Source organism: Pseudopipra pipra, chromosome W, assembly GCF_036250125.1.
Source record: "Pseudopipra pipra isolate bDixPip1 chromosome W, bDixPip1.hap1, whole genome shotgun sequence".
In the NCBI taxonomy this organism is placed as follows: Eukaryota; Metazoa; Chordata; class Aves; order Passeriformes; family Pipridae; genus Pseudopipra; species Pseudopipra pipra.
The window spans coordinates 60,687,396-60,713,053 of NC_087580.1; the positions used below are offsets into that span (position 1 = coordinate 60,687,396).

Here is a 25,658-nt window from a genome sequence, read left to right on the forward strand (position 1 = left end):
ACCATCAGGCTGGCGACCGGTCACTAGTGGGGTTCCTCAGGGCTTCATGTTAGGCCCAGTGTTCATCAACATCTTCATAAATGACTTGGATGCAGAACTTGAAGGGATACTAAGTAAGTTTGCAGATGATACAAAACGGGGAGGAGCTGTTGACTCCCTTGAGGGCAGAGAGACCTTGACAAATTAGAGGACTGGGCAATCACCAACCATATGAAGTTTAACAAGGGCAAGTGCCAGATTCTGCACCTGAGATGGGGCAACTCTGGATGTACGTAGACTGGAGAATGAGATGCTGGAAAGCAGTGCTGTGGAAAGGGATCTGGAGGTCCTGGTCAATGGCAAGTTGAATATGAGTCAGCAGTGCCCTGGCAGCCAGGAGGGACAACCATGTCCTGGGGGCATCAGTCACAGCATTGTCAGTTGGTCAAGGGAGGCGATTGTCCTGCTCTACTCTGCACTGGTGCAACCTCACCTTGAATATTGTGTGCAGTTTTGGACACCACAATATAAGAAAGATATAGAGCTATTAGAAAGCATCCAAAGGAAAGCTACGAAGATGATGAAGGGCCTTGAGGGGAAGCCATATGAGGAGCGGCTGAGGTCACTTGGTCTGTTCAGCCTGGAACAGAGGAGACCAAGGGGAGAGCTCATCGCAGTCTACAACTTCCTCGCAAGGGGAAGTGGAGGGGCAGGCACTGATCTCTTCTCTGTGGTGACCAGTGACAGAACTTGAGGGAATGGCATGAAACTGTGTCAGGGGAGGTTTACATTAGATATTAGGAAAAGATTCTTCACCCAGAGGGTGGTTGGGTACTGGAACAGGCTCCCCAGGGAAGTGGTCACAGCACCAAGACTGACAGAGTTCAAGAAGCACTTGGACAATGCTCTCAGGCACATGGTGTGATTCTTGGGGATGTCCTGTGTAGGGCCAGGAGTTGGACTTTGATGGTCCTTGTGGGTCCCTTCCAACTCAGCATATTCTGTGATTCTGTGAAATGGGTGAAACAGTAAGTCAGCTCTTTGGCATGCAATATCTATTCACCTATACAGGGTAATTAATGCCAGTGCAAACATGTAAAAATACATAATATATTTTGCTAACAAAATAAGAAAGATATTTACAAATACATTAGTCCTTGATTTAATTGTTAGAATACTGGGGAGGGCTGTTTTTCATTTAATGCTTTATGCTGTTAAGCACCTGTGGTATTTCTGAAAACAAAGAATGAAATTTGGATTTCTTAGTTGATGACTTTTAGAAATTCCTTTCAGCCCCCATGTAAACATGAATGCCAGATATGCTTAACTGGATAATACTTAAAATATTGAGTGAGTCCAATTGTGGGTGGTGAGGGTTTTTTGTTTGTTGGGGGGTTTTTTGTTTGTTTTTGTGGATCTTTTTGTTGTTGTTTAGGTTTGGTGTGGTTTTGCTTGTTTTTGTTTAAGTCAGGGCAGGACTTCTTTAGATCAGTAGAGTACTAAATCATTTTCATGTTAATCATTCATTTGCAGTATATTGTGATTTCTACTGTTTATTATTGTTTGGTTAGTTCTACATTATTATACTTCCATATTAACTCCAACATATAGTTAGACTTGCTTTCTGCTTTGAAGGAAATTAAACAACAATCACAGCTATCGGGGATGCATTTCATAGTGGTTTTATATTACTCAACTTGTAAAAGAAGAAAAATATTCTCATCTTTATATTCAGCCATGTTGCATGAGGTGTGTGTGTTTCATATATGAAAATACTTTCATTAGAGAGTGTTTCATGAAGCATTTTATATGTGTATGTTTTGTGTATACACAAATAAATAAAATATGCCATTCTGAACTAAGTTTTCCTAATATATTAATTACTGACTCTTTGTTTAAATAAAAACACGTACTGATTTGGTGAAAATACTTATGTTCCAATATATAAGGTAGCTAACTTTTCCAATATGGATGAAGATGACATTGAGTTGGAACCAGAACAAAATTTAAGAAACTGGGAAGAAATCATTCCAGAAGTCCAGCGGCGACGAATAGAAGAGGAGGAAAGACAAAAAGAGCTTGAAGAAATATATATGCTCCCAAGGATGAGAAACTGTGCAAAACAGGTATCTCTGAGTTTTGATCAACTAACTTTGATTTTGTTGTTGTTGTTTGTTGTTTATTGCTGTTGTTTTGGCTTGTACTTTTGAGTTGGGTGGTTTTCACAAGTGGTACCCACAGACACATTCCTCCCCTCATTTTTGACAGGCTAGATAATATATTAATAAAATGTTTTAGTCATGTAGCTTTGAACTACTTAATCTGAAATTCCAGATCAGCTTTAATGGAAGTGAAGGGAAATGCAGTAGGAGGAGAAGATATTCTGGATCTGATAGTGACTCAGTCTCAGAAAGAAAACGACCAAAAAAACGTGGAAGACCTCGAACTATTCCTCGAGAAAATATTAAAGGATTTAGCGATGCAGAGATTAGGCGGTAAGATGTGGGGGGACATGCATGTTTAAAGGGACAAAACATATTTTATCATTTTGGAGTTTGAAAATATGGAAAACAGTCTATTTTTCATGAATTAAGTTGAAAATTTTTATTCTAGGCATTTAAGGCTTTACTCTGTGTAGTTTCGGGTGCTGACATAAGGAACTGTTATGTCCAGAATTTGAACCTATTTTGGTGAGGAATAACATGAGGTTCAATGTTTTGTTTTGTTAAATTTCTTGCCATTGTAATTGTATTAATGTTATATGATGCTTTTTAAAGCTAAAAAAAAAAATCCATTTTGATAAGTTGTTGTGGTTTAACCTCCATAGGCAGCTAAGCACCACACAGCTGCTACCACACAGCCTCTTACCCTGAGGGATCGGGTAGAGAATCAGAAGGGTAAGAATGAGAAAACTTGGGGGTTGAGATAAAGACAGTTTAATAGGGAAAGCAAAAGCCACATGCACAAGCAAAGCAAAACAAGGAATTCATTTACCACTTCCCACTAGCAAGCATTTACCCATTTCCTGGAAAGCACGGCTTCATCATGTGTGACAGTTACTTGGGAAGACAAATACCATAACATCGAACATCCCCTCTCCCTCCTTCTTCCACACAGTTTTTATTGCTAAGCATGACATCATATGATATAGAATATCCCTTTGGTCAGTTGGGGTCAGCTGTCCCAGCTGTGTCCCCTCCCAACTTCTTGTGCACCCTCAGCCTACTCACTGGCACAGTGGTGTGAGAAGCAGAAAAGGCCTGTTTTGCTCACAAATCCAAAATGGACTAGCAGGTATGGTGCTCCGAAGAAAATTAACTTTTATCTCAACGAAAACCAGTACATAAGTGAATCTGTACAGCCAGTCCCACAATATTTGGTGCTAAAAATACTTCTTTGGTAGAAGGAGTAGAAATTGTTTTGCTTTACTTTGATTGACTTGTGAAATGCTACATTGCTTCTGTATTCATATTTTTCTAAAATACTGTAAAGCTTATAAAATATTTTTGATTATATAAATAGCCTTAAAGAGCCTTGTTTCCTTTTCATTTTATCTAATATATAATGGTTTGCTGCTTTTGTCAGGGGTATTCTTGTGCTTGCATTCCTTTATCTTTCATGTTATGTTTTCCTGTCTTAAAATAACCATAAAATTGTAGCTAGCTTCTCTTTATTATGAGAGGCCTAACATAATATCTGAATTCTCGATTTACCATAAATCTACATTTAATTTCTATTAGACACATCACATTGCTGAATTCTTTGTCTTGTGAAACTAATTAGCAAAGAAATTTTTGAAATTAATTGCATCTTCTATTGTTTTATTTCTATCAGTCATTAAACCAAATAGAACTCTGGCTTTAAATGTGGGTTGTCTTCATATACTAAGCTGTTCTAGTCTCTCTAGTTCTTATTTTCTTTGCATTGTCCACATAGCCTTGTACTAAGACTTTACAAATACATTTTTAACATCAATGTAGTTAAGCATACTTTTTTTTAACTGCAAAATTATTTTATGTTACTAGGTTTATCAAGAGTTACAAGAAATTCGGTGGCCCACTTGAAAGGTAAACTAATTTGCTTATATTTGTATAGCAACTTGGTACCTTGTTTCCATTAAAATTAGAACAGTACACCAAGAAACCTTAGGTTGAAGAGAAAATAATGTGCCTAATCTTTTGCCTGCACTATAACATGAATTTATTTTTTTTCCTTTCATCATATATGGTATGTATATAGACAGCCAGTTTGACAAATCTTTAAATTTGGCAAGACTGCTTGCTTTTTCTTTATACTTGTGCAAGTTTCGAGCTGGCTTCCCGCCAAGTCCCCGAAACTCGACAACAAGGACCTGCTTCCCAGAGAGGGAAGAGAAAAGAAACGACTTAAGCAGCCAAAGCTATAGCAAAAATATATATATATATATATTTTACATATGAGACAGATATATACAGTGAGAATACTATACACCACAACTCCAGAAATCCCAAACAGTTCCCCAAAAAGGGAAGAGGGGGAGGGAGAAGGGAGAAGGACAAAAAGGGACAGAGACCGAGCAAGTCAACCAGCCGACTGAAGGTAAATTAGCAAAATCTCACCACTTCCCTTTGAACAAGCAGGATGGCTAGACACGGCCCAGCGCTCTCCCCTCACGCGTGGCAGATAACAGCAGTCACTGTAGGCCTCAGCTCCAGATAAGCCAGACCGAGACAGGGACCCACCGTTCTCGAACCTCGCCGGAAAGGAAGAGGGCGAGGTCCCTCCTGCTGGCTTTATTTATACCTCAAGTTACGTAAAGGAATAGCATGGAATACTTCCGTGATCACTTTCCTAGTTCCTTCCTGGTTACAAGCTGGTCTCCAGGAAGGCCTAGAGTGAAACCATCACAATACTTTACCTACTGTCCTGTTTAATCTGCATTAGTGACAATCATTTAGGTTTTTTGTTTGATAATTGTACACAGCATAGCAAGTGTGGGTGAATGATAACTTACATGATCACTTCTCTAGTTTCAAAATCTGAAGAAGTCATTCGTAATACTGAAGTTTTAGAGCTGTAAAAACATTTGTTTTCTTCCAGGTTAGATGCTATAGCTAGAGATGCTGAGCTAGTTGATAAATCTGAGATGGACCTTAGACGTCTGGGAGAACTTGTACATAATGGATGCATTAAGTCTTTAAAGGACAATTCCTTTGGACAAGAAAGAGCAGGTAAAGTGTGTTTGGGGATGGGGGAGAGGAACAAAAAGTATCAAGAGATCTGAATGATTCTTGCACTTTGATTATAACAAAACAATTGTGTTAGGGGAAAACATTAACAAAATGTTAGCATGCTAGGTGATTTAGGAAAAAGGATTTTAGTAAGAGGACTTTTTGGTTTTGTTTTTCTTCCCCCTTTCCTTGAGTGAGTTGTCACAGTAGAATGCAGTATGTTTTTGCTTTACCATGAAATTTAAAATTAATCTGCTACTATTAAGTGGAAGACCTTAAGATTCTGGAGTTTAATTAAAGCATTTGGTTAAGAAAAATTCATTTCTTATAATTAAATGTCTGCTGCTATAGCATCAAACTTTCTTTTTTCTCTATGTTTGTCTATAAGATACACTTATATTTTAATAATTTGATCCTTTATTTTAAGGAGGTAGATTTGGGAAAGTTAAAGGCCCAACATTTCGAATATCAGGAGTGCAGGTGAATGCAAAGCTAGTCATTTCTCATGAAGAAGAGTTGGCACCGTTGCACAAATCCATTCCTGCAGATCCAGAAGAAAGGAAAAGGTATTTTTTTTTCTTCCTAAAGGAACCCATAATGTGGAAAGTTATTTAAGGCTTTTTGGTGTATATTTAAGCAATCCAGACTCAAAGTACACTGGGACACCCATGTCACTCCATTACCTCTAAGAACTGGCAGCAGCATTCTGCACCCACATCCTTTCTTTATTCTTTCTTTCCTCTCCTTAGAAGCCAGTATTTGCTTTGGCTTCTGAACTGTATTCATTGGGGACTGGGTTCAGTTATTCTTAATTATTCCAGACTAGAAATTAGGCTTGTTGAGGAGCTGCTTTGTGTCACCTCTACCTGAGAGAAAGCAATATTTGTCAAAATGGAGCAGATGGTAATTGTTGGTAGTTGTTTAGCCCTGTGAACTTTTTAGCTTGCTACCTTGTGTATCGTATTCCCTAGACTATCTGCTTATTCATTTAGCAGTTAAGCTTATCTTCATAGTTAGCCAGTTCTGACTCAGTCCATGGCCACAAATAGATGTCTGTTTTTTATATCTTGATCTGCTTTAAAACATGTTTTGATACTGATTTTAATAAATATTTTATAGAAATTGTAAGAAAGCCTGATAGTTATCTGGATTACCTACTAAATATACCAGGATCTTAGTGCTGTGTGGCATGTTCTCCTATCCCTTACTAAGTTTGAGAAGTTTGCTTATCTATATTTTTAATTTATTTCTACTAGATATGTCATCCCATGCCACACCAAGGCAGCTCATTTTGATATAGATTGGGGTAAGGAAGATGATTCCAATCTGTTAATAGGTATCTATGAATATGGCTATGGCAGCTGGGAAATGATAAAAATGGATCCTGATCTCAGTTTGACACAGAAGGTATGTCATCTACAAAATTTCATCAAGGACTTTTTTTGTTTAGATGATAATCCTAATAAGAACAGTTACTGAAGGAGCTTATTTTATGATAACTGAAATTGCGCAGAAGTTAGGTCAGTTGTACTCCTTTGTATCCTTTTGGTAAATTATTAGATTTTAAGATTTTGTGTATTCAGTTGAAGTATACCTTCTTAGAGTCTGCTATGTTTCTATATTTCTATGTATTTGTATCTCTGTCACTTGAATTCTCTCTTCCATCCTCTGCTTCCCTAGTTTAGATACTCTAGTTGTGTTAATTTGAATTAATTACAGACCTTTGGAAAAAGAGGCAGGCAGCTCAGGAAGAGTACAAGGATGTTGTTAGGTCATGTAGAAAGAAAATTACAAAGGCAAAAGCTTAACTAGAATTCAATCTGGCCACTGCTGTAAAGGTAATAAAAAGTGTTTTTATAAATACATTAACAAAAAAATGGAGGGCCAAGGAAAATCTCCATTCTTTATTGGACCCAGAGGGGAACATTGTCACCAAAGATGAGGAAAAGGCTGAGGTACTTAACATCCTCTTTGCCTCAGTCTTTAACAGTAAGACCAATTATCCCCAGGGCAACCAGCCCCCTGAGCTGGTAGACAGGGACAGGGAGCAGAAAAGAATCCCTGCAATCCAAGAGGAAGCAGTGCCACCTGCTGTGCCACTTAGACACTCACAAGTCTATGGGACCGGATGGGGAATGGTGTTGCATCCAGTTGGTGGATGGTCACTAGTGCTGTTCCCCAGGGCTCCATGTTGGGCCTGATCCTGTTTAATATCTTTATTAATGATGTGGACAAGGGGATCAAGCATATCCTCAGTAAATTCGCTGATGACACTCAGTTGGGTGGGATTGTTGATCTGCTGGATGGTAGGAATGCTCTGCAGAGGGATCTGAACAGGCTGAATCAATGGGCCAAGAATCAATGGGCCAAGACCAATTGTATGAAGTTCAACAAGGCCAGGTGCTGGGTTCTACACTTGGGTCACAACAACCCCATGCAATGCTACAAGCTTGGTGAAGAGTGTCTGGAAAGAGGCCCAGCAGAAAAGGACCTGAGGGTCCTGGTCGACAGCCAGCTGAACATGAGCCAGCAGTGTGTCCAGGTGGCCAAGAAGACCAATGGCATTCTGGCTTGTATCAGAAATAGTGTGGCCAGCAGGACCAGGGAAGTGATCGTCCCTCTGTACTTGGCACTGGTGAGGTCACACCTTGAGTACTGTGTCCAGTTCTGGGCCCCTCACTACAGGAAAGACATTGAGGGGCTGGAGCATGTCCAGAGAAGGGCAATGAAGCTTGTGAAGTGTCTAGAGAGTAAATCATATTAGGAGCAGCTGAGGGAGTTGGGGTTGTTTAACCTGGAGAAAAGGAATCTCAGGGGAGACCTTATTACTCTCTACGACTACCTGAAAGGAGGTTGTAGCACGGTGGGCATAGGCCTCTTTTCCCAGGTAACTAGCGACAGGCCAAGCACCTCAAGCTGTGCCAGGGGAGATTCAGGTTGGACATCAGGAGAAATTTCTTCACAGAAAGGGTTGTTAAGCATTGGAATGTACTGCCAAGGGAGGTGTTGGAGTCACCATCCCTGGCAGTGTTCAAGAAATGACTGGACATGGCACTTAGTATCATGGTCTAGTTGACAAGGTGGTGATCACTCAGTGGTTGGACTCGATGATCTCAGAGGTCTTTTCCAATCTAAATGATTCTGTGATTTTGTAATTTTATTCTTGATCTTTTGGAGGGAAATTGGTTTGGGGATTTTGGTTTGTTTTTCCTATCCCTGTTTCCTTTGCTTGAAACTGTCTTTCATTTGCAACATGAGAATGGCTGTATTTATCGGATTAGAAGTAGTGCAATGGTTGCTTAGAATTAGTGAGAAACATTTAGGGAAAAACTGGAGTGAAGCAAACTCAGTGATACTGCCAGTGATCTGTAGCTTTGAGATTTGAGGAGCCAGGGTTGTATATAAATCTGTTTAAGGATATCCTGTCTCTGCCTTCCATTAATTTGCTTGTTTTATGAAACCACTCATTTATATTTTTGGCTTCTGGCATATCCTATGGTAATGAGTTAATACATTTAGAAGCACAAGGCAGAACTAGGAGATCTGTGGATGACAATGGTACGGGAGTTCTGAATTTTTCAGATAAACTATGAGAGTGGAAACAGAAATCTGAGGCTAGTTTCTTGAGTTTACTGTAAACTTTGTGAGACTATTTTCAAGACTACATTAATTGTGTGTTTGAGGAAAAATTAAATGTTTAAGTTCTCCATTCCTTGAAGCATGCCTGCAGGTATAGTTGGAGTGGATTTGTTTTTTACCTATTTTTTTAATTCAGCTTTTTCTGTTCCCAGTGTTCCAGATTAGCAGCTTCCTAATTTGATAATATGTACTTATAGTTGATGCTACCATTGCTCTCCTCAGATTTTACCTGATGATCCAGATAAGAAACCCCAGGCCAAGCAGTTGCAGACCCGTGCAGATTACCTCATTAAATTACTGAATAAAGACCTTGCAAGAAAAGAAGTGCAAAGACTTACTGGTGCAGTAAGTTAAACTTAATATTCAGTAGTGAGATAACATAATATGCCTATGGGAATGTCAGCAGATATTTGTTTTAGTTCCACTCTGCTTTGTGTAATTTTTCTCTGTATTGGTAATAGTATTATATGAGATTACCTCAAGGAATGTATTGCAAGTTTAATATTGCTTTTCTCTCCCTTATTTGTATATATTCTCTGCTGTTGCATTAGGCTTGGTCTCCAGTCCTGAGAAAAGTGGTGATCATTAGTGGCAATAAATGAACATAAAAACCAAAATCTTTTTCTGCAACTGTGATGCAGACACTTGTCAGTTGACATAATAAAAGTACTAATTTTCATTCAGGGCAATTCAAAGAGGAAGAAAACAAGAAGTAAGAATAGAGCAACAAAGGCTGCAAAAATTAAAGAAGAAATAAAAAGTGACTCCTCATCACCACCCTCAGAAACCTCTGATGAAGATGATGAGTATAATGAGGTAAACATCATTCATATAAAGATTGTATCTTTTAGAAATGCAATTCTAATTTCAATATTTTAATATAACATCTGAATATAAAACTAGTGTTTCTGATTAATCCATTATTACTACTGATAATGATTCTTCAGGTAGCAACTTTTGTTCAGGCTCGGGAAAAAATTGAGCTTGATTAGAAAGTACAGCATGAATAAACAATGTTTTGAGACATGCAAGTGAATGCTTCTGCTACTGATCACAACCCTCTGGGATCTGCCATTCAGCCAGTTCTCAATCTACCTTACCATCCACTCGTCCAGCCCTCACTTCCTGAGTTTGCCTATGAGGATATCATAGGATACAGTGTTGAAAGCCTTGCTGAAGTCAAGGTAGACAATATCCACTGCTCTCCCCTCATCTATCCAGCCAGTTGTCCCATTGTAGAAGGCAATCAGGTTGGTCAAGTATGATTTCCCTTTGGTGAATCCATGCTGACTACTCCTGATCATCTTCTTGTCTTCCATGTGCATAGAAATGACCTCCAGGATGAGCTGTTCCATCACCTTTTCAAGGATGACGGTGAGGCTGACTGGCCTTTACTTCCCTAGGTCCTCCTTCAAAGATGATTGAGGGTGGCCTAACATTGATGTTTGCCAGTCCCCTCAGCACTCGTGGATTCATTCCATCAGGGCCCATGGACTTGTGGATGTCAAGTTTGACTATTATTCAATAGATATTTTAACAGGCTACTCAACTTTGTTGTGTTTTTATTACTTCTGATGTATTCCTTTAGGACTCTGTTTTTGTTGGGTCATTTATTTAAATTTATCACACAGCAGAAACCACTAGAGAGAAGAAAAAAACCCAACAGATTAAGTTTAGGGGCCACGTTACACCTAATTTTGTGACTTTGAAGGTAGCTGAAAGAACACTAGATTCTTTGGAACATCTCTGAAAAAGAGAAAGTTGTTCCCTTCTCCTGTGACTGTGACATTTAATTTGTGGTCAGTCAAAAGTTACTAGAACAAAACTAACCAGAACAGAGGTCTTCTATCATCACAATGCCCTGAAAAATCAGCTCAGTCTTGTGATGCCTATTTCCTTATTGTTTTTAGCTCTTTGAAGCTTAACTACCTTTTACGGGGCAGATTTCTTTGGTAACATGAAAGTTAAATGGATTTAATCTCTCACACACCCCCATTACCCCTGCCCAATCAAGACCTGTTTTGTGTCATATCAAGGAAATGAGTGAGTAGTCCTCATTTTGTTTTGCAACTGCATCCAGCTCTGTTTGATAGGTGTTAAACCTATGTCTAAAGAAATCACACACAGAAAAAAAGTGCATTTTAATCTGATGATTACAAAATTTGTATAGTTAGGAACTCGATGTGACATATATGCTTGTGTATTGCAGGATAAGATTGTTTCAGTGAAACGTCCACATAAAAAAATTAAAGCAAAAGAAGAAAATGAAGAAAAGCCTGAGCCAGATACTGGTATAAAGAAGGAAGCTGAAGAAAAAAGAGAGACAAGAGAAAAAGAAAACAAGAGGAATCTGAAAAGGGAGAAAAAAGAAAAAGATGATAAGAAAGAATTTAAAAATATTAAAGAAAAGAGAGAAAACAAAGTAAAAGAATCCATACAGAAAGAAAAAGAAGTAAAGGAAGAAAAGGTAACTAGGTTTATTTTTTCTTATATAGCACTAGAAAAGACCACCAGGGTTTTGTGAATGACTTTGAGTTGAAAAGATATTTTGGATCATTCACTTTACAGTTGTCATTTCATTGAAATTTTTTGCGTCATGTGAAGTTTTATTTTTACCACTTGTAACTACAAGGACAGGCAAATGAAATGGGAAATTGCCTCTTTAAAGATCCATAGCTTAATGGGACTGAGAGTGCAAGTGGTGCAAAGAAACTTGTCCATTCTCCTTCTCCATCCCTCTGAGAGAGAAAATAAAAGGTACTGTCACTGAATGTCAGATTTTTTTCTTTTTTTTTCTTATTATTGAAGAAAATGCAGTAAATACAGTGATTGCCTAATTACAGTATAATTCCAGGCCAAAAATAAGGTTTGCTTATCAGATAAATTTTCATATTTTGTTCTTAGGTAAATGAAATCAAATCAGAAAATAAAGAAAAAAATAAAAAAGTTTCATTGTTGGATATTCCAGTTCATATTACTGCAACTAGTGAACCAGTTCCAATAGCAGATGAATCTGAGGAACTGGATCAGAAGACATTCAGTGTGGTAAGTCACTTGTTGATAACTTACTGTTTACACTTGATATTCTAAATGAGCACAATTTCTGATGTTTTTGATGCTATTAGGCATTATAATACAGATATCGCCAGTAAAATCTTAGATCAGTGAAAGGTTATTGATGCTATACTAAATTCAGTTTTGTTTTCAGGCCAGCAGTTTTATTTTATTGCATTTATGCAGTATAGTGAAGAGTATTTGTCTAGTTGTCTGTGTGCTGGACAGTTTTAAAATACAGACTGTGAAGATCCATCCTCAAGAATAATTTGTGGATACTGCTTCTTAAAGGACAAAACTGAATGAGGAAGGAACAAATCCTAAAGTCCTTAGAAATATCTTGCCCAAGTAATATCTCTGATACCAAAAGAATTTCAGTTATATCACTACTTTTGACTGCAACAGAATCAATATTGGAAGAAAAAAAGGGAGATATGTAACATTTTATAGGTCTATTGGGGCCTTTGGAAAGATGCTAAGGAGTTATTTTGAGCAGCTAATTTTCTGCTGTGAAAGTTCTATCATTCAGCTCTCAACAGTTGTTACTGCTAGACAGATTTACTGGGTCTACTGTGGTGCTGGCTATGAGAAGCAAATTATCTTGTTTTCTCATTGGTATGGTACTGACCAGTTTATCTATGTGGAGGTTGTTGTTTTGTGATTTGTTTTTTATCTAAATGATGTTATAAGTGACTCATCCATAATTTCCAGGATATCTTGTGAGTGGCCAGGTGACTGAAAATCACACTATTCCCATGAACAATTGTGCTTCTCTGTTCACATCTACACTTAAGCAGTGTACTTCGTAAACTGTCTTTTTAAAGGTTGCTTTAAGCTGTGGTTAGTGCAATAGGTAATGTAGCTGCTTAATTACTTAATGTCATGAACTGGTAATGGAACAGCTTCATTGATTTTTGAGTTGTCCCTAGATGTTGCCACAGTGATGGCGATGTTCTCCAAAATCCCTCATGTTTTTGATTCTGGATATACAGACTTGCCTCTCTTCCTAAGTGGGAGCAATTCTAGGTTGGGTTTGCATATAGAACATTTTTTTGGCCAGGCCCTCTGTTCTGGAAGGTATATTCATCATTATGCCATAATCAGATGAAATCTAACTAGCATGTTTATATTTTAAAATGGAAATTACTGCTGTGGGTTGTTGAGGCTAACTCATTTGACTTCTTGTCTACCTTGTGACAGGTAAAAATATGCATTTCATCTGTCTACCTTGCAGTTGTGATTGAATGGTATTTCCAAGCAAGCATCTATAATTTAAAACATGCTAACTGGTTTATCTGTATTTACTATTAACACATTTGAATTAGTGTGAAAATTCAAGAATACACATAGGAAATATATCTATCAGTACATATGTGTTGTCATCACTGTTACTAATTTAGGCACACCTAAACTAGATTTATCCTAGTATCTGCATAGAACTCAGGCTTAAAAACTGCTCAAAGGAATGCTGATCCTCTGTTGAATGCCAAGTTTAATTATTGCAGAAAGTATCTATTTAAAATATATTCTCATTCTTGACACTGAGTTTGTATAGCTTTCAAGGCTCTAAAAAATAAAATAAGTCTTATCCTTGTCTTGGTTTAAAGACAAATATAGGGAGGTCGGAACTCTAATAAGATGAACTCTCCCCTTTTATAGAGGAACCAAAAAAAAATGAGAGGAGGTTATAATTGAAAAAAAATAACAGTTTACTAAAAGGAAATAGCAGTAACTATAAAGATACAGAGGAAACGATTTACCCACAGAGAGGGGAATGCACCACCCACGTGGCCCCCCCAGGAACAAAGGGGAAACAAAATGATGGAGGGTTTTTTTCCCCACCAACTCCCTCCTTCAGGTCTTAACTCCAGCGGTGGTACCAGTTCGAAGTATCTTTGTTCCCTGGCTTCCGAGCGGCAGGGGGTGCAGCTGTCCCACGCTGGGTGAGCAGTGAGCAAAGCGGAGCGGTGAGGGGGGGGGTGTGCAGCCATACCACGCCAGGCGAGCAGCAGCAGCAGCGAGCTAAGCGGAGCGGCTCCCAGCTGGCTCAGTCGTACCTCGGAGCTGTCCGCTTCAGCACCGAAACTCTGTACTAGCACTCTGGAGGAGAAATGGGAGGAAGAGAATTGGCAGGTGGCAGAAGGGACCAAATTTCTCCGTGGGTTTTTTGGGGACAGTCCACACTGTTTCAGCGACCAAGGCAAGATGGCGTACTTCTGGTTCCCGGCGTTTCTGTTGTCCCCGCCAGGCAGGGATGACTTCCGGTCACAGCTGAGGCCCCAGAAACAAATTTTACCTGCATTGAAACCCCCCCCTTCCCTCCAACTCCCCGCGTGGGGAGGGCAGGGTGGCCCCCTTCAGATGATGTAATGATATGAATATTGATCGCTATAACTCTTCCCTGGCTTGTAACCATAACAGTCCTATATACTTGTGCTGAAAGTTAAACCCGTGATTGGAAAACCTAGTTATAATAATTCCTTTCTCTCAGAAAATCTTTTATATTAACTTAGTGCTTTCTTAAATCTTTAATATTTTTTACATACACTTTAATACTTTCATATAGGAGTAAATTTTCAACTATTTAAAAAACTACTTTTTCCAAATGAAACCTTGTAGTAAAACTAAAAGAGCTGCAAGCAAAGATTTGTTTTTTCATTTGGCTTACAACAGTACTGTCTTTGCATATGTAAGGGTGAGTTATGTTTTACAATTTTTATTATGTTTTTAGTTTTGAATTAATGTGTTCCTTTTTTACATTTTATAGTGCAAAGAAAGAATGAGGCCTGTCAAAGCAGCATTGAAACAATTGGATAGACCAGAGAAAGGCCTTTCTGAAAGGGAACAGCTGGAGCATACTAGACAGTGCCTAATCAAAATTGGGGACCACATTACTGAATGTCTAAAGGAGTACACAAATCCTGAACAAATTAAACAGTGGAGAAAGTAAGTTATTCTGCATGGTATTTCTTGAAAATGGGAAATCCATAATAGCTTCTATTAATCAGAACACTTTTTAATTATTTGTGTCTTATTCTCCCTTTCTTTTACTTTTCTACTGTATTAAATAAGGACTTTGTCTCAGTTTACCGAGACAGAAGTGTTTGCTAAGGAGGGAGAGATATGAGGAAAACCAAGCTTCTCCCTCTAAGCAATTTTAACTCCAAAATTAAGAGGCTCCAGTCGAGGAAATGTGGAGAAAGAAAAAATAACAGCTTTTTATTAAAGAATATATGTGTATAGGTGAACATAACAAAAGAAAAAAACCCCAACAATCCTGCACCCAAATTCCCACCAAAAAAAAACCCCAGTTCTTTTCACCGTTCAGCACAGTTCTAACCACAACCAGCAGGGGACACTGTTGGATCTCTGGTGGAGCAAAGGGTGCAGTTGCTCTCTGGTGGTCAGCAGGGGGCACTGTTGAGCTCTGGTGGCCGCCACGTGAGACCCAGCGCACCGAAGGTGGACAGACGGGACCCCCCACTGAAGGGGGGAAAGGAGCTCTCTCTCCTCCCACACACCCTCCCTGAGTCTGGCGAAGGAGTGAAGTCCCCTCCCCAGAGGAAGGAAAAAAACCCCAAAAGCTCACCTCCCCCCACAGCCACCGAAGCCATTAGCTTGGAATGTGGGGCTTTTGTGTGTGTGCTCACTCTAGCCATCTCCTCCCAGGGGGCACAGCAGCCTCTCAAGCAGCCCCCCTGCTCTCACCTTTCTTTCACAGTGGTAAAGGGAAAAAAAAATTCCAAGCAGAGTTACGCTCCTTTTTTTTCTTTAAAACAAGAAAACCTATGAGAGACTTATAAAAAGATGATTATAGATGGTTCAAACTTTTATTGGATTCACTTTTTTATACTTGCATAGCAATGCATTTTGTCCAGTAGGTGAAGTATACTTTTTAAAACCAAAAGCAAACAAAATAACTATATTTAGCATATATTTAATGTTTAGTGGAAAAGAGTTCTTATCATTAAATAATCTGGCTTTTTCAACTTTGAAGTTTGCTTTGGTTTTTTTATTCATGCTAAAAACAGGCCATTATAAATTTGTGTATTTAACTTTGATTTTGAGTTGCAGAATCCTTTATTCTTTTTAAAAGTATACTCTAAAATTAAATCAGATGTGAACTGACTTGATAGAAAATATTTATACCATACTCAGAAATGTATTTCAAAATGAAAGAAGAGTTTTAAGTGTTCTTATGCATCTGTGAGGTGATAACATTGGAAAAAATAAGAAAAATATTGGTTTATAAACTTGCTATATTTTGTTGTTAAGTTCTTAATACAATTTGAGTTAGTTTTATCATAAAGTGTACTTAATTCCTTCACGGTTGCAAATATGGTTGCACTTCCATATACGACACTCCTCAGTCAAGTGTTTAATTTTCTTACAGACTGTTGTTAACATAGAATATTTCTGCTGTTTGTACTTGCTTTATTTTAAAATATTGGGGTGAACTGAAATACAAAAACAATATCCATGTCTTAAAGACACTTTGGTAAATGTTATGTTTCTTTAAGTGGAAATTCATAGTAGGATCACAGAATCATAAAATCGTTAAGGTTGGAAAAAAACTCTTAAAATCATCAACCATTAACCTAACACTGCCGTGTTCACCACTAAACCATGTCACCAAGTACCACATCCACATGTTTTTTGAACACTTCCAGGGATAGTGATTCCACCACTTTCCTGAGCAGCCTGTTCCAATTCATGAACACCCTTTCAGTGAAGAATCAGTATAGTAGAGCTACTATAATGTTAATTCTTAATAACGCTACAGTACCATACATAGATTATTAAAATATGTATTTCATCAGTCTTTAATAAGACAGAATTTAGTAAAGGTATTCATGCTATATTTCTTATACAGATGTCATTGGGCACACCACTGTCTGGTTGTGTCTACTTTTGCAAACCTCTAGGCCAAAACTATAACGTTTAAATCATCACAGTGAAAGAGCAGATAGATGCTTCTTGAATGTACACACTTGAGATGTTTCTGAACTAAACACTAGTTTTCATGCACTTTGCATTCTGCAGTCATTGTGATAACTATTACAAAATGACAAATTCCTGAAGTAATTAATTTCTGTGAAGTTTGAAATACATCTAAGTAATGATTGCTGTGCAGCTAGGTAATAATCTGTGTAACGGACTTTACAATGATTTCAGTTTACTGAAGTACTGTTGAAATAATTTCATTTAAGTCCATATTCTGTTGTATGACTGTAGTTGGTTGACCCTGGCTAGATGCCAGGTACCCACCAAAGCCACTCTATCACTCCCCTTACCAGCTGGACAGGGCAGAGAGAATAACGAAGGGTTCACAAACTGAGATAAGGACTGGGAGAGATCACTCACTGATTACTGTCACAGGCAAAACAGACTCAAGGTGGGGATATTAATTAAATTTATTACTGACAAAATCAGAGCAGGATAATAAGTAGTAAAGTAAATTTTAAAAACACCATCCCCCCACCCCTCCCTTCTTACCAAGTTCTTCTTCCTCCTCCCCCAGTGGGGCAGGGAGATGGGGAATGGGGGTTACGGTCAGTCCATCACAAGTTGTTTCTGTCGCTGCTCAGAGAGAGGAGTCCCTCCCCCACTCCACCGTGGGGTTCCTCCCACAGGAGACAGTTCTTCATGAACTTCTCCAGCTTGAGTCCATCCCAAGGGCATCAGTTCTTCACAAACTGCTGCAACATGGGTCACTTTTCCATGAGGTGCAGTACTTCAGGCACAGGCTGCTCCACAGCATCACAAGTCCTACCAGGAAAACCTGTTCCAGCATGGACCTCCCACGGGATCACAGCCTCCTTCAGGCATCCACCTGCTCTGGCGTGGGTCTCCTCCACAGGCTGCAGGTGGATCTCTGCACCCCTGCGGTCCTCCATGGACTGCAGGGGGACAGCCGCCTCACCATGGTCTGCACCACGGGCTGCAGGGGATCCTCAGGTCTGATGCCTGGAGCACCTCCTCCTCCTCCTTCTCCACTGACCTTGGTGTCTGCAGAGTTGTTCACATGTTCTCACTCTGCTCTTCTCTGGCTGCCATTTCATCTGTGCAACAACTTTTTTCCTTCTTAAATATGTTATCACAGAGACGTTACTATCATTCCTAACTGGCTTGGCCTTGGCCAGGGGCAGGTCCATCCTAGAGCTGGCTGTCATTGGCTCTGTCAGACATGGGAGAAGCTTCTAGCAACTTCTCACCGAAGCCACCCCTGTAGCCCCCCGTTACCAAAACCTGGCCATGCAAACCCAATACAATGACACAATAAAAACTAATATATGGAAAATTATAACCTCTCTTTCTTTTTCCTCAGAAACTTGTGGATTTTTGTCTCTAAGTTTACAGAATTTGATGCCAGAAAGCTGCACAAGCTGTATAAACATGCAATCAAAAAACGCCAAGAATCTCAGGTAATGCTTTCAGACTCTCTAAATATACAAATATATATTCTAAGTTTTATAATTGTTATTATTATGTATCAATTGTCTACACTCAATACACTTTAAATGTATTTTACTGTTCATAGTAAACTAGTCTGTTTTCTTAGGATATTTTCTGAAGAATTCAGATGCAACTCTGGGATTTATCAATGATTATTTTTATACTTGTCTCTTTTAGCACAGTGACCAGAATATTAGCAACAACGTGAATACACATGTAATTAGAAATCCAGGTAAGAAATCTTGAGCATATTATTGTGCTGTATATCTTAAATGATGGTATGTAAAGTGAAATAAATTTAAAACTGTCTCCTAGAACTCCCATACTGATGGATATCATAGAAATAGGATTACTTAGCATAACTTCACTAGTTTGCTGATGAAATTCAACTGAGCATGGACTAAATTTGGCACTTACTGATTTTAGTAGCAAGTTATTTGGCCATTCTTTTAAAGTAAATAAATTAATTTTAAAAACCCACACTTTTTTGTATTGAATTTTGAGAAGGGAGAGAGGCCGACTCAACACTTGTAAACTTCTTGGAAGCTCTATACTTGTCTGTCGCAGTTGTAATGTCACCATATCATAAGAAAGATATTCCCTGAAGTCATGGTTAGCAATCAGTTATATGGGATGTCTTTTATTATTGGCAATAATACTGTTTTTCTGTGCTCCCACTGTTACCTTCTTGTAATACTTGGTTTTATACCATGTTATATAAAACCTAGAGTATGTTATCATGGGTTTAAAATGAGTATAATGTATTTTAGGAATACCACTAATAACCTTTCATTAAGGTGTACCTCTAAAGCTGGTGTTCACACTAGGGCTGTCTCTCCTTTGAGAGGAACTTCCTACCATTTTGTTTCAAATTGCTCTGCTAAAGGCACCTGGTCTCTACTCACTGCTCATTTGGACCACACTGATCTTCTCCATTCAGTCTGTAAGGTTGAAAAATTTAGTTTCTCAGCCCTACATATCTACATTTCTATCTTGCTTGCTTCCTTACTTCTGAGGTTTCTCTCGGTTCGCTCACATTACTGCATTTGTCTTTCAATTATTTAGATCTTGTTTCTGGCAAACTATAATGCCACTTTCACATTGCTTTAAATCTGACAGATAGAAGTGCTGTTTGAATTGATGAAGAAAAAAAATTATACTATATGAGACTTCCTTATAACCTCTGCTTTATTAAACAGATGTTGAAAGACTGAAGGAGAATACAAACCATGATGACAGTAGCAGGGACAGTTCTTCTGACAGATATTTGTCACAGTACCATGATCATCATAAGGACAGGTACCAGGGAGATGCTTATAAGAAAAGTGACTCAAGGAAAAGGTCCTATTCAGGCTTCAGCAATGGAAAAGACCACAGAGACTGGGATCACTATAAACAAGACAGCAGGTAAATTGCTCTGTTAAGAATTCCCTTCCTGGTTTTGCAGTATGCTTGTAGTAAGCACCAAAGAATCTTTTCTAAGCAATGCAGAATTGCAAAGACATTTCTCTTATGCAGTTCTATTGAATTGACATAATTGTAGTTCTTACTATGTGTTCAGTAATAAGTAAATTTTTTCAGATACTATAGTGATAGTAAACATAGAAAGCTGGATGACCACAGGAGCAGAGATCACAGGTCAAACCTGGAAGGAAGTTTAAAAGACAGTCGGCCTCATTCAGATCACCGTTCCCATTCAGACCACAGGATACATTCAGATCACCGTTTCACTTCAGAGTACAGCCATCATAAATCTTCCAGAGATTATAGGTACCACTCAGACTGGCAAATGGACCACAGAGCTTCTGGTAGTGGCCCAAGGTCACCATTAGATCAGAGGTCTCCTTATGGTTCAAGATCTCCTATAGGACACAGATCTCCATTTGAACACTCATCAGATCACAAAAGTACACCTGAACATACATGGAGTAGCTGGAAAACATAACAAAGACTGACATTTTCTGGACCTTCTTTTAGCCATATACAGTAAACTAACACAATAATTGCCTTATGTGACTTGAAAAATATGGACTGGATATTCTGTCACTAGCAGTATTGTTACTTCTTTCCAGGATGCAAGGTCTATTATCCCAACAATAGAAAAATATTTTTGTATTTAAAATTTATGCTGCACTGTGCTGCAAATGTTGTGGCAGGTGGGGGGTTTTTTCCCCTCTTTAAGAAATGGAAAATGTTTACTTTTACAGGGACCTCAACACTGCCCTATTCAGACTGGATCTCATAAAACTGTTTTTACAGTGAACACAGTTTAAATCATGTTTGCAAATGAATTTTTAAAAACTGACCTGTGATCATGTTTCAGGGAGAAATGAGGAGTTTGTTTTGTTTTCTTAAAAAAGAATTCTCAAGGACATTTGTTCACTTTTCAAAGCTATTTATTTACATTGTACGCTGCAACCACCTTGCTGCTTTTCATCACAAGCTTGAATATTTAAGTTCTGTATCTATAATTGTAAAATAGCCAGGATTTCTCCTGTTTGTGATCAGTTGTAATAATGCCATTTTTCAAAATAAAATAAATGGCTGAAAATTTTTGCAAACCAATTCAATGAGATTTTTTTTTTCCTTGTTCCTTTCCCCACCTACTCAGTCCTTCTTATCACAGAGTCAGTATGCTAACACTTTTTAATAAAATATCTTTATGAAATCACTGTTCAGAATGCAAAAATGGGGACAGGAACTTTTTTATTCCATTTAGTGTCCCCTTTTTATCGCATGCTTCAGATACATGTTTTGGATTTGTTTTTCTATTAAACTGTCAATATTGTGATTTGTTGTAATGAAATGTTGGGAAATATTAAGCTAAACTGTGATCTGAAAAGTTTTTTTCAGTCCATAGGTTTTAAAGAAGGAGTGTTCAATATCTGAACACTTTTGAATCCAAATCAGACAAAATTTATTGGAAATTTATTGTTTTCCCTCTTGAAATGGGCAATAATGTCAAATGTGCTATGCAGCCAGTTAATATGTTAGATTTTAATGGCTTTCTACTACTAGAATTATTACAATACACGCTGATTGTACATAGATAACTTCTGTCTGACAAATTAAATTTAAAATTAAATGTGAGCTCATGTTTTCTGCTGGTGTTTTTCTACAGCATACATCTTTCTCATTTAACCATAAAAATATTAAACTCTAAGTACTAAATACACAACATAATTAGGGAAGATAAATGTCTACCCCGGCATCATGTGGTTGGAGCTAATATGTTGCTCCAATTTTAATTCATCTTGCAATGTGTTGAGCATTTTTTTCCAATTAACCAGGGTTACATGAAAGCATTAAAACTCAACCAAAACCTGTTCAGAGTACCTGTCTGTTATGATCTCACTATAGGCACAGCTGCTGCACATTCTAAGTTAATATCATTTAGCCAAGTACATTTAAGCTAATTTATTGTAGGCTTCAACTCAGATAATTAATGCTTCTTCATTTCTTAGCTGTCACCTTCCCAGGTTTGGGAGGCTTTTGAACTCTGCTTTTGAGCTTAATTACTGAAGCAGTGTTTAGCTAGTGGTGGCTAGTAAGGTCGTGTGTGTGTGCTATGCATCTTCTTCTAGTGGTGAAAATCTAGAAGTTGGAGCATCCACATCCACTGCCTAGATCTTATAGTTTGGATAGTGAGCTGGAATCTTGGATCCACTATAACACATCAGTAGAGCAGTCCTACTAAGTCTGCTTTACTATCAGTATAACTAGACAGAACATAGTTGGTGGCTTTGGTTAGAATCTTTGCTAATTAGTATATTTAGGTTGTGTTAACTTTAATAATGTTATAGCAGTTTAAGACTACTGAACACAGAGGGGAATGAAGTTTGATGGTAGAGGTGTTCTCTGTGGCTTATGAGACTTATGGGATTCTCCTTAATAGTAGGATATGCACCATATTCTCTGCAAATAAACCATTTATAATTCATTTTTCTTGCATGCAGATGTGGTGGTTGGACCTTGGCTGGATACCAGGTGCCCACCAAAGCTGGTCTATTGCTCCCCCTCCTCAACTGGACAGGGGAGAGAAAATACAACAAAAGGTTCATGGGTTGAGATAAGGACAGGGAGAGATCAGTCACCAATTGCTGTCATAGGCAAAACAGACTCGACTTGGGGAAATTAATTGAATTTATTACCAATCAAATCAGAATAGGATAATGAGTGTAAAGTAAGATAGGCAGGTATCCCCAGAAATGTCAAGGTAGTGGAAAAAATTCAAAAGTTTATTTAGAAGGTCAGAACATGGGAAACTTACAAATACCTGACAGTCCTGTTTAAGCACTGGACCCTAGGGAGAAAAAGACAAACCTCCTGTTCGCTCACAGGCTGGCTCCCCCAACTCTCCCCAGGCCACCACGTCCCTGTAGCATTTCTGCAAATGTTATCTCTCTCCTCTCACATATCAGAGAGGGAGGCTGAGAACTTCTCTTGCTATGCGGCAGGGGGGGAAAAGCATTGAAACTGCCTTTGAGAAAGTTACCTTTTAGGCAGAAAGCCTTCCTAAGCAAAAACAGGTTTTAGCTTTCCTGTTACAATAGATTGGTTTTGATTTAAAAGTGCTAAGTACACACTGTACAGATCTAATAGACTATCAAAAGCAAGGAAATTCAGGTGGAAGCTGCCAATACATCTTTCATTTGCTCTGTTTCATATACTCAAAGTTTCTCAGAGTGCAGGTGTCACGGGTGACAGTGGGTCTGTCAGCACCTTGGCACATACTGACGAAGCAATAGATGTTGACCAGATCAAAGTATACCCCTGAGATGGACTGAAAGAGAGGACTGAAAATGGAGGCCCTGATCCTGACAACATACTGATGCATCCTGAAGAAGCTGTCCTGTGGGAACAGAGAACACTGTCTCATGAGAACAGGAGCACTGTCTCATGAGAACAAGGACCTGTTTTGAATGAGAGTAGTTGGGAAGAACATCAACATGAGAGAAAAATAAGAGCAGGTGCTCGGGACTGTTGTGGGAAAGAACTGGGCTGTTTTGAGAAAGAGCAAAGTTGTTGTGAGAAAGTAGAGTTTAGAAAATGCACCTATTAGCTGTAAGAATTCTGGTGTGAAAGTTTGAACTGTCCTATCCGTGTGCATTACGTGTGTTCAAAAACTGTACTTAAGGGGCTGCGCAGCAGCCCTGGGCTGTCCCTGCTTTTTTCTTGGAATAAACTTTGCTGGAACCTTTTTTCTTGTCGCTTTGGCCGTTCCGACATTATCAGCGACATCTGGCAACGCCGACGTGATTGCAACGTTGAAGACGGATTTATCTCCAATTGCGGAGCTGCCGTGACTTCCCTCCTAGAGGGGGAAAGAGCAGAGGATTTTCTCTCCTAGAGAGAGATTGGACCTGTGGGGCGAGGCACAGGGGGAACGGAGCCCGGTGTAGCTTGAGAGCGGGGCTGGTTCCCGCGAAACAGTCCGGACCTGAACTTTTTGACCCTCATTAGGTAAGCTAACAGGGGTGCCACCGGGGACTATATTTTAACAATGGGACCGCACATAACGAAGGAGGAAAGCATAGTTCTATCTACGTGGAAATCCCTCCTTAACCGAAAGAATGTCAAGGTTGCTGAATTTAATTTACGACGTGTGCTGTTATAGTACTGAAAATAAGGCTTTGAAGCTACTACGTTAAGTTGCATTTCATGTGTTTGCCTAACACTTGCTCCGTGAGACTTTGAAAGATTTAGAAGAGTATGGGAGGCAACGATCTATGCAATAATTCATATAAGAACTAAAACTCTGAAACACAGTTGCCCAGAAAGATAAGCAGGTTGCCGATGTAACAAATTGTCCTTGAACTACACCTCCAAGCAAAAAAATGCAGAGAAATTTAATAATTCACTCCCGGAGACAGAAAAGAAGTAAGGACACCCCCCCTCCATTGCCACTGCTGCAGAAAAAGCAGTTTTTCCACCAGATAACTCCACCGAGAAAACAACTAAGAAAAGAAATCCAAATCAAGATATATAAGCGAATTGAGAGGGACAGAGATAAATTAGAACAATGGGGGCTGGGCAGAAAACAAGACAGCAAAGCCCGTCCCTGTATAAGCCTTCGAACTCAAAACTCAGCATCTACCTCCTTTTCTTGCTTCTTCGCAGCCTGAGTTACTTATTTTTTGTTCATGTACTAATTGGCTGTTTCAGTCTCACAATGTGTGTAAGATAAAACACAGAAAAATATGCAACAAATCAAGTTTGGTGTCATGGAAGCCTGAAGACGACGATCCCTACTGGGGGTTGGAAAGAAAAGGGGGGGCAAAAAAACTGCCTTCTGATATTTCTGTTAATTCTTGTGTTAACTGTAGTGTTTGTTGAATGTGTTTTTGTGAGCTCACAATATTATTGTTACTGTGTGTGTGTATGTGAAGAAACAAAGTTCTTTGCCCGGAGAAAAAGGAAAAAAGAAAAGTAAAAAGCCTTCCCTTGAAAAGATTCAGCCTTGCTAGGGAAAGAAACAGAGTGTATTTCACATGATAGAGATGGTCTGTTGCTTGGTAACTAAGCAAAAACTTTATTCACTCACTCAGAGCTGGGAGGAGGATGAAAATATCCTGGTTTGTAAAAATTGCAACTTTGTAACCTTCTGATTGGAGAAAGAAATTGTCTTACAATTTCATAACATAGTCTCACTAACTGTTTTCTGAAGTTGTTCATTAAAATAACCAAAATTGTTTTAGAATGCATACATAAATGTAAGGGAGAAAAACAGTTTTTAAATTAACTGCTGACAACTGTCTGTGATAAGAAAATTCCAATGCATGTGGGGGGAGCGGTTCTCCAGCAGAGCTCTTAAGCACAGCTGCGCTACCTTCCCTCTCCTCCCCCCGCTCTAACAGCTCTGTAAGCATTCTTTTGTTGCTTCTGTATTTTACAGATAGGTTTTTTGAGATTGTTGAAGAAGCTTTAAGGTAGACTTATTTGGTGGAATACCTAGGTCAAAATATCTTATTTGACAGGGGCAGTTTTTGCCAGAGCAAAAAGGGAAAAATAAGTAAACTGTTTCTAGCTGGAAGTTTCCACCTTTGTGGAAGGAGAGATAAATTCTAAAGATATAATACAGGAAACTGCCTAACAACAGACAGTGTTTCAAGTTTAAACTGCATCTGTCCTAGTCTCTTGTGCTAAGCAGCAGAGGTGTGTCCCTGTTATCAGGTGACAAGCTTAAACCAGAACTTTTGCTGCTTTACAAGGTGTGCATTCTGGATCCCCTGGTATACTCTTATGAGCAAAACCCTAGTTTAAAGCAGCCTGAGTGAGTTTTACTGTGGCTTTATGTAAATTGCTAAAGTTGAGAGCTAC

The 25,658-nt window shown here is 38.7% G+C and overlaps 1 protein-coding gene across 1 annotated transcript in view; it reads left to right on the plus strand.

The window, feature by feature from the left end:
* Positions 1–25,658, plus strand: part of LOC135404360 (chromodomain-helicase-DNA-binding protein 1-like) — a 91,296-nt gene that overhangs the window by 61,996 nt on the left and 3,642 nt on the right. The window contains exons 23-37 of the mRNA XM_064639084.1: positions 1,929–2,105; positions 2,314–2,474; positions 4,005–4,046; positions 5,059–5,189; positions 5,617–5,755; positions 6,446–6,596; positions 9,051–9,173; positions 9,513–9,644; positions 11,038–11,295; positions 11,733–11,873; positions 14,650–14,828; positions 18,211–18,307; positions 18,516–18,570; positions 19,538–19,745; positions 19,920–23,029. Coding sequence (XP_064495154.1) covers positions 1,929–2,105; positions 2,314–2,474; positions 4,005–4,046; positions 5,059–5,189; positions 5,617–5,755; positions 6,446–6,596; positions 9,051–9,173; positions 9,513–9,644; positions 11,038–11,295; positions 11,733–11,873; positions 14,650–14,828; positions 18,211–18,307; positions 18,516–18,570; positions 19,538–19,745; positions 19,920–20,283 — 2,358 coding nt within the window. The 3' untranslated portion in view covers positions 20,284–23,029. The remainder of the gene's footprint in view (positions 1–1,928; positions 2,106–2,313; positions 2,475–4,004; positions 4,047–5,058; positions 5,190–5,616; positions 5,756–6,445; positions 6,597–9,050; positions 9,174–9,512; positions 9,645–11,037; positions 11,296–11,732; positions 11,874–14,649; positions 14,829–18,210; positions 18,308–18,515; positions 18,571–19,537; positions 19,746–19,919; positions 23,030–25,658) is intronic.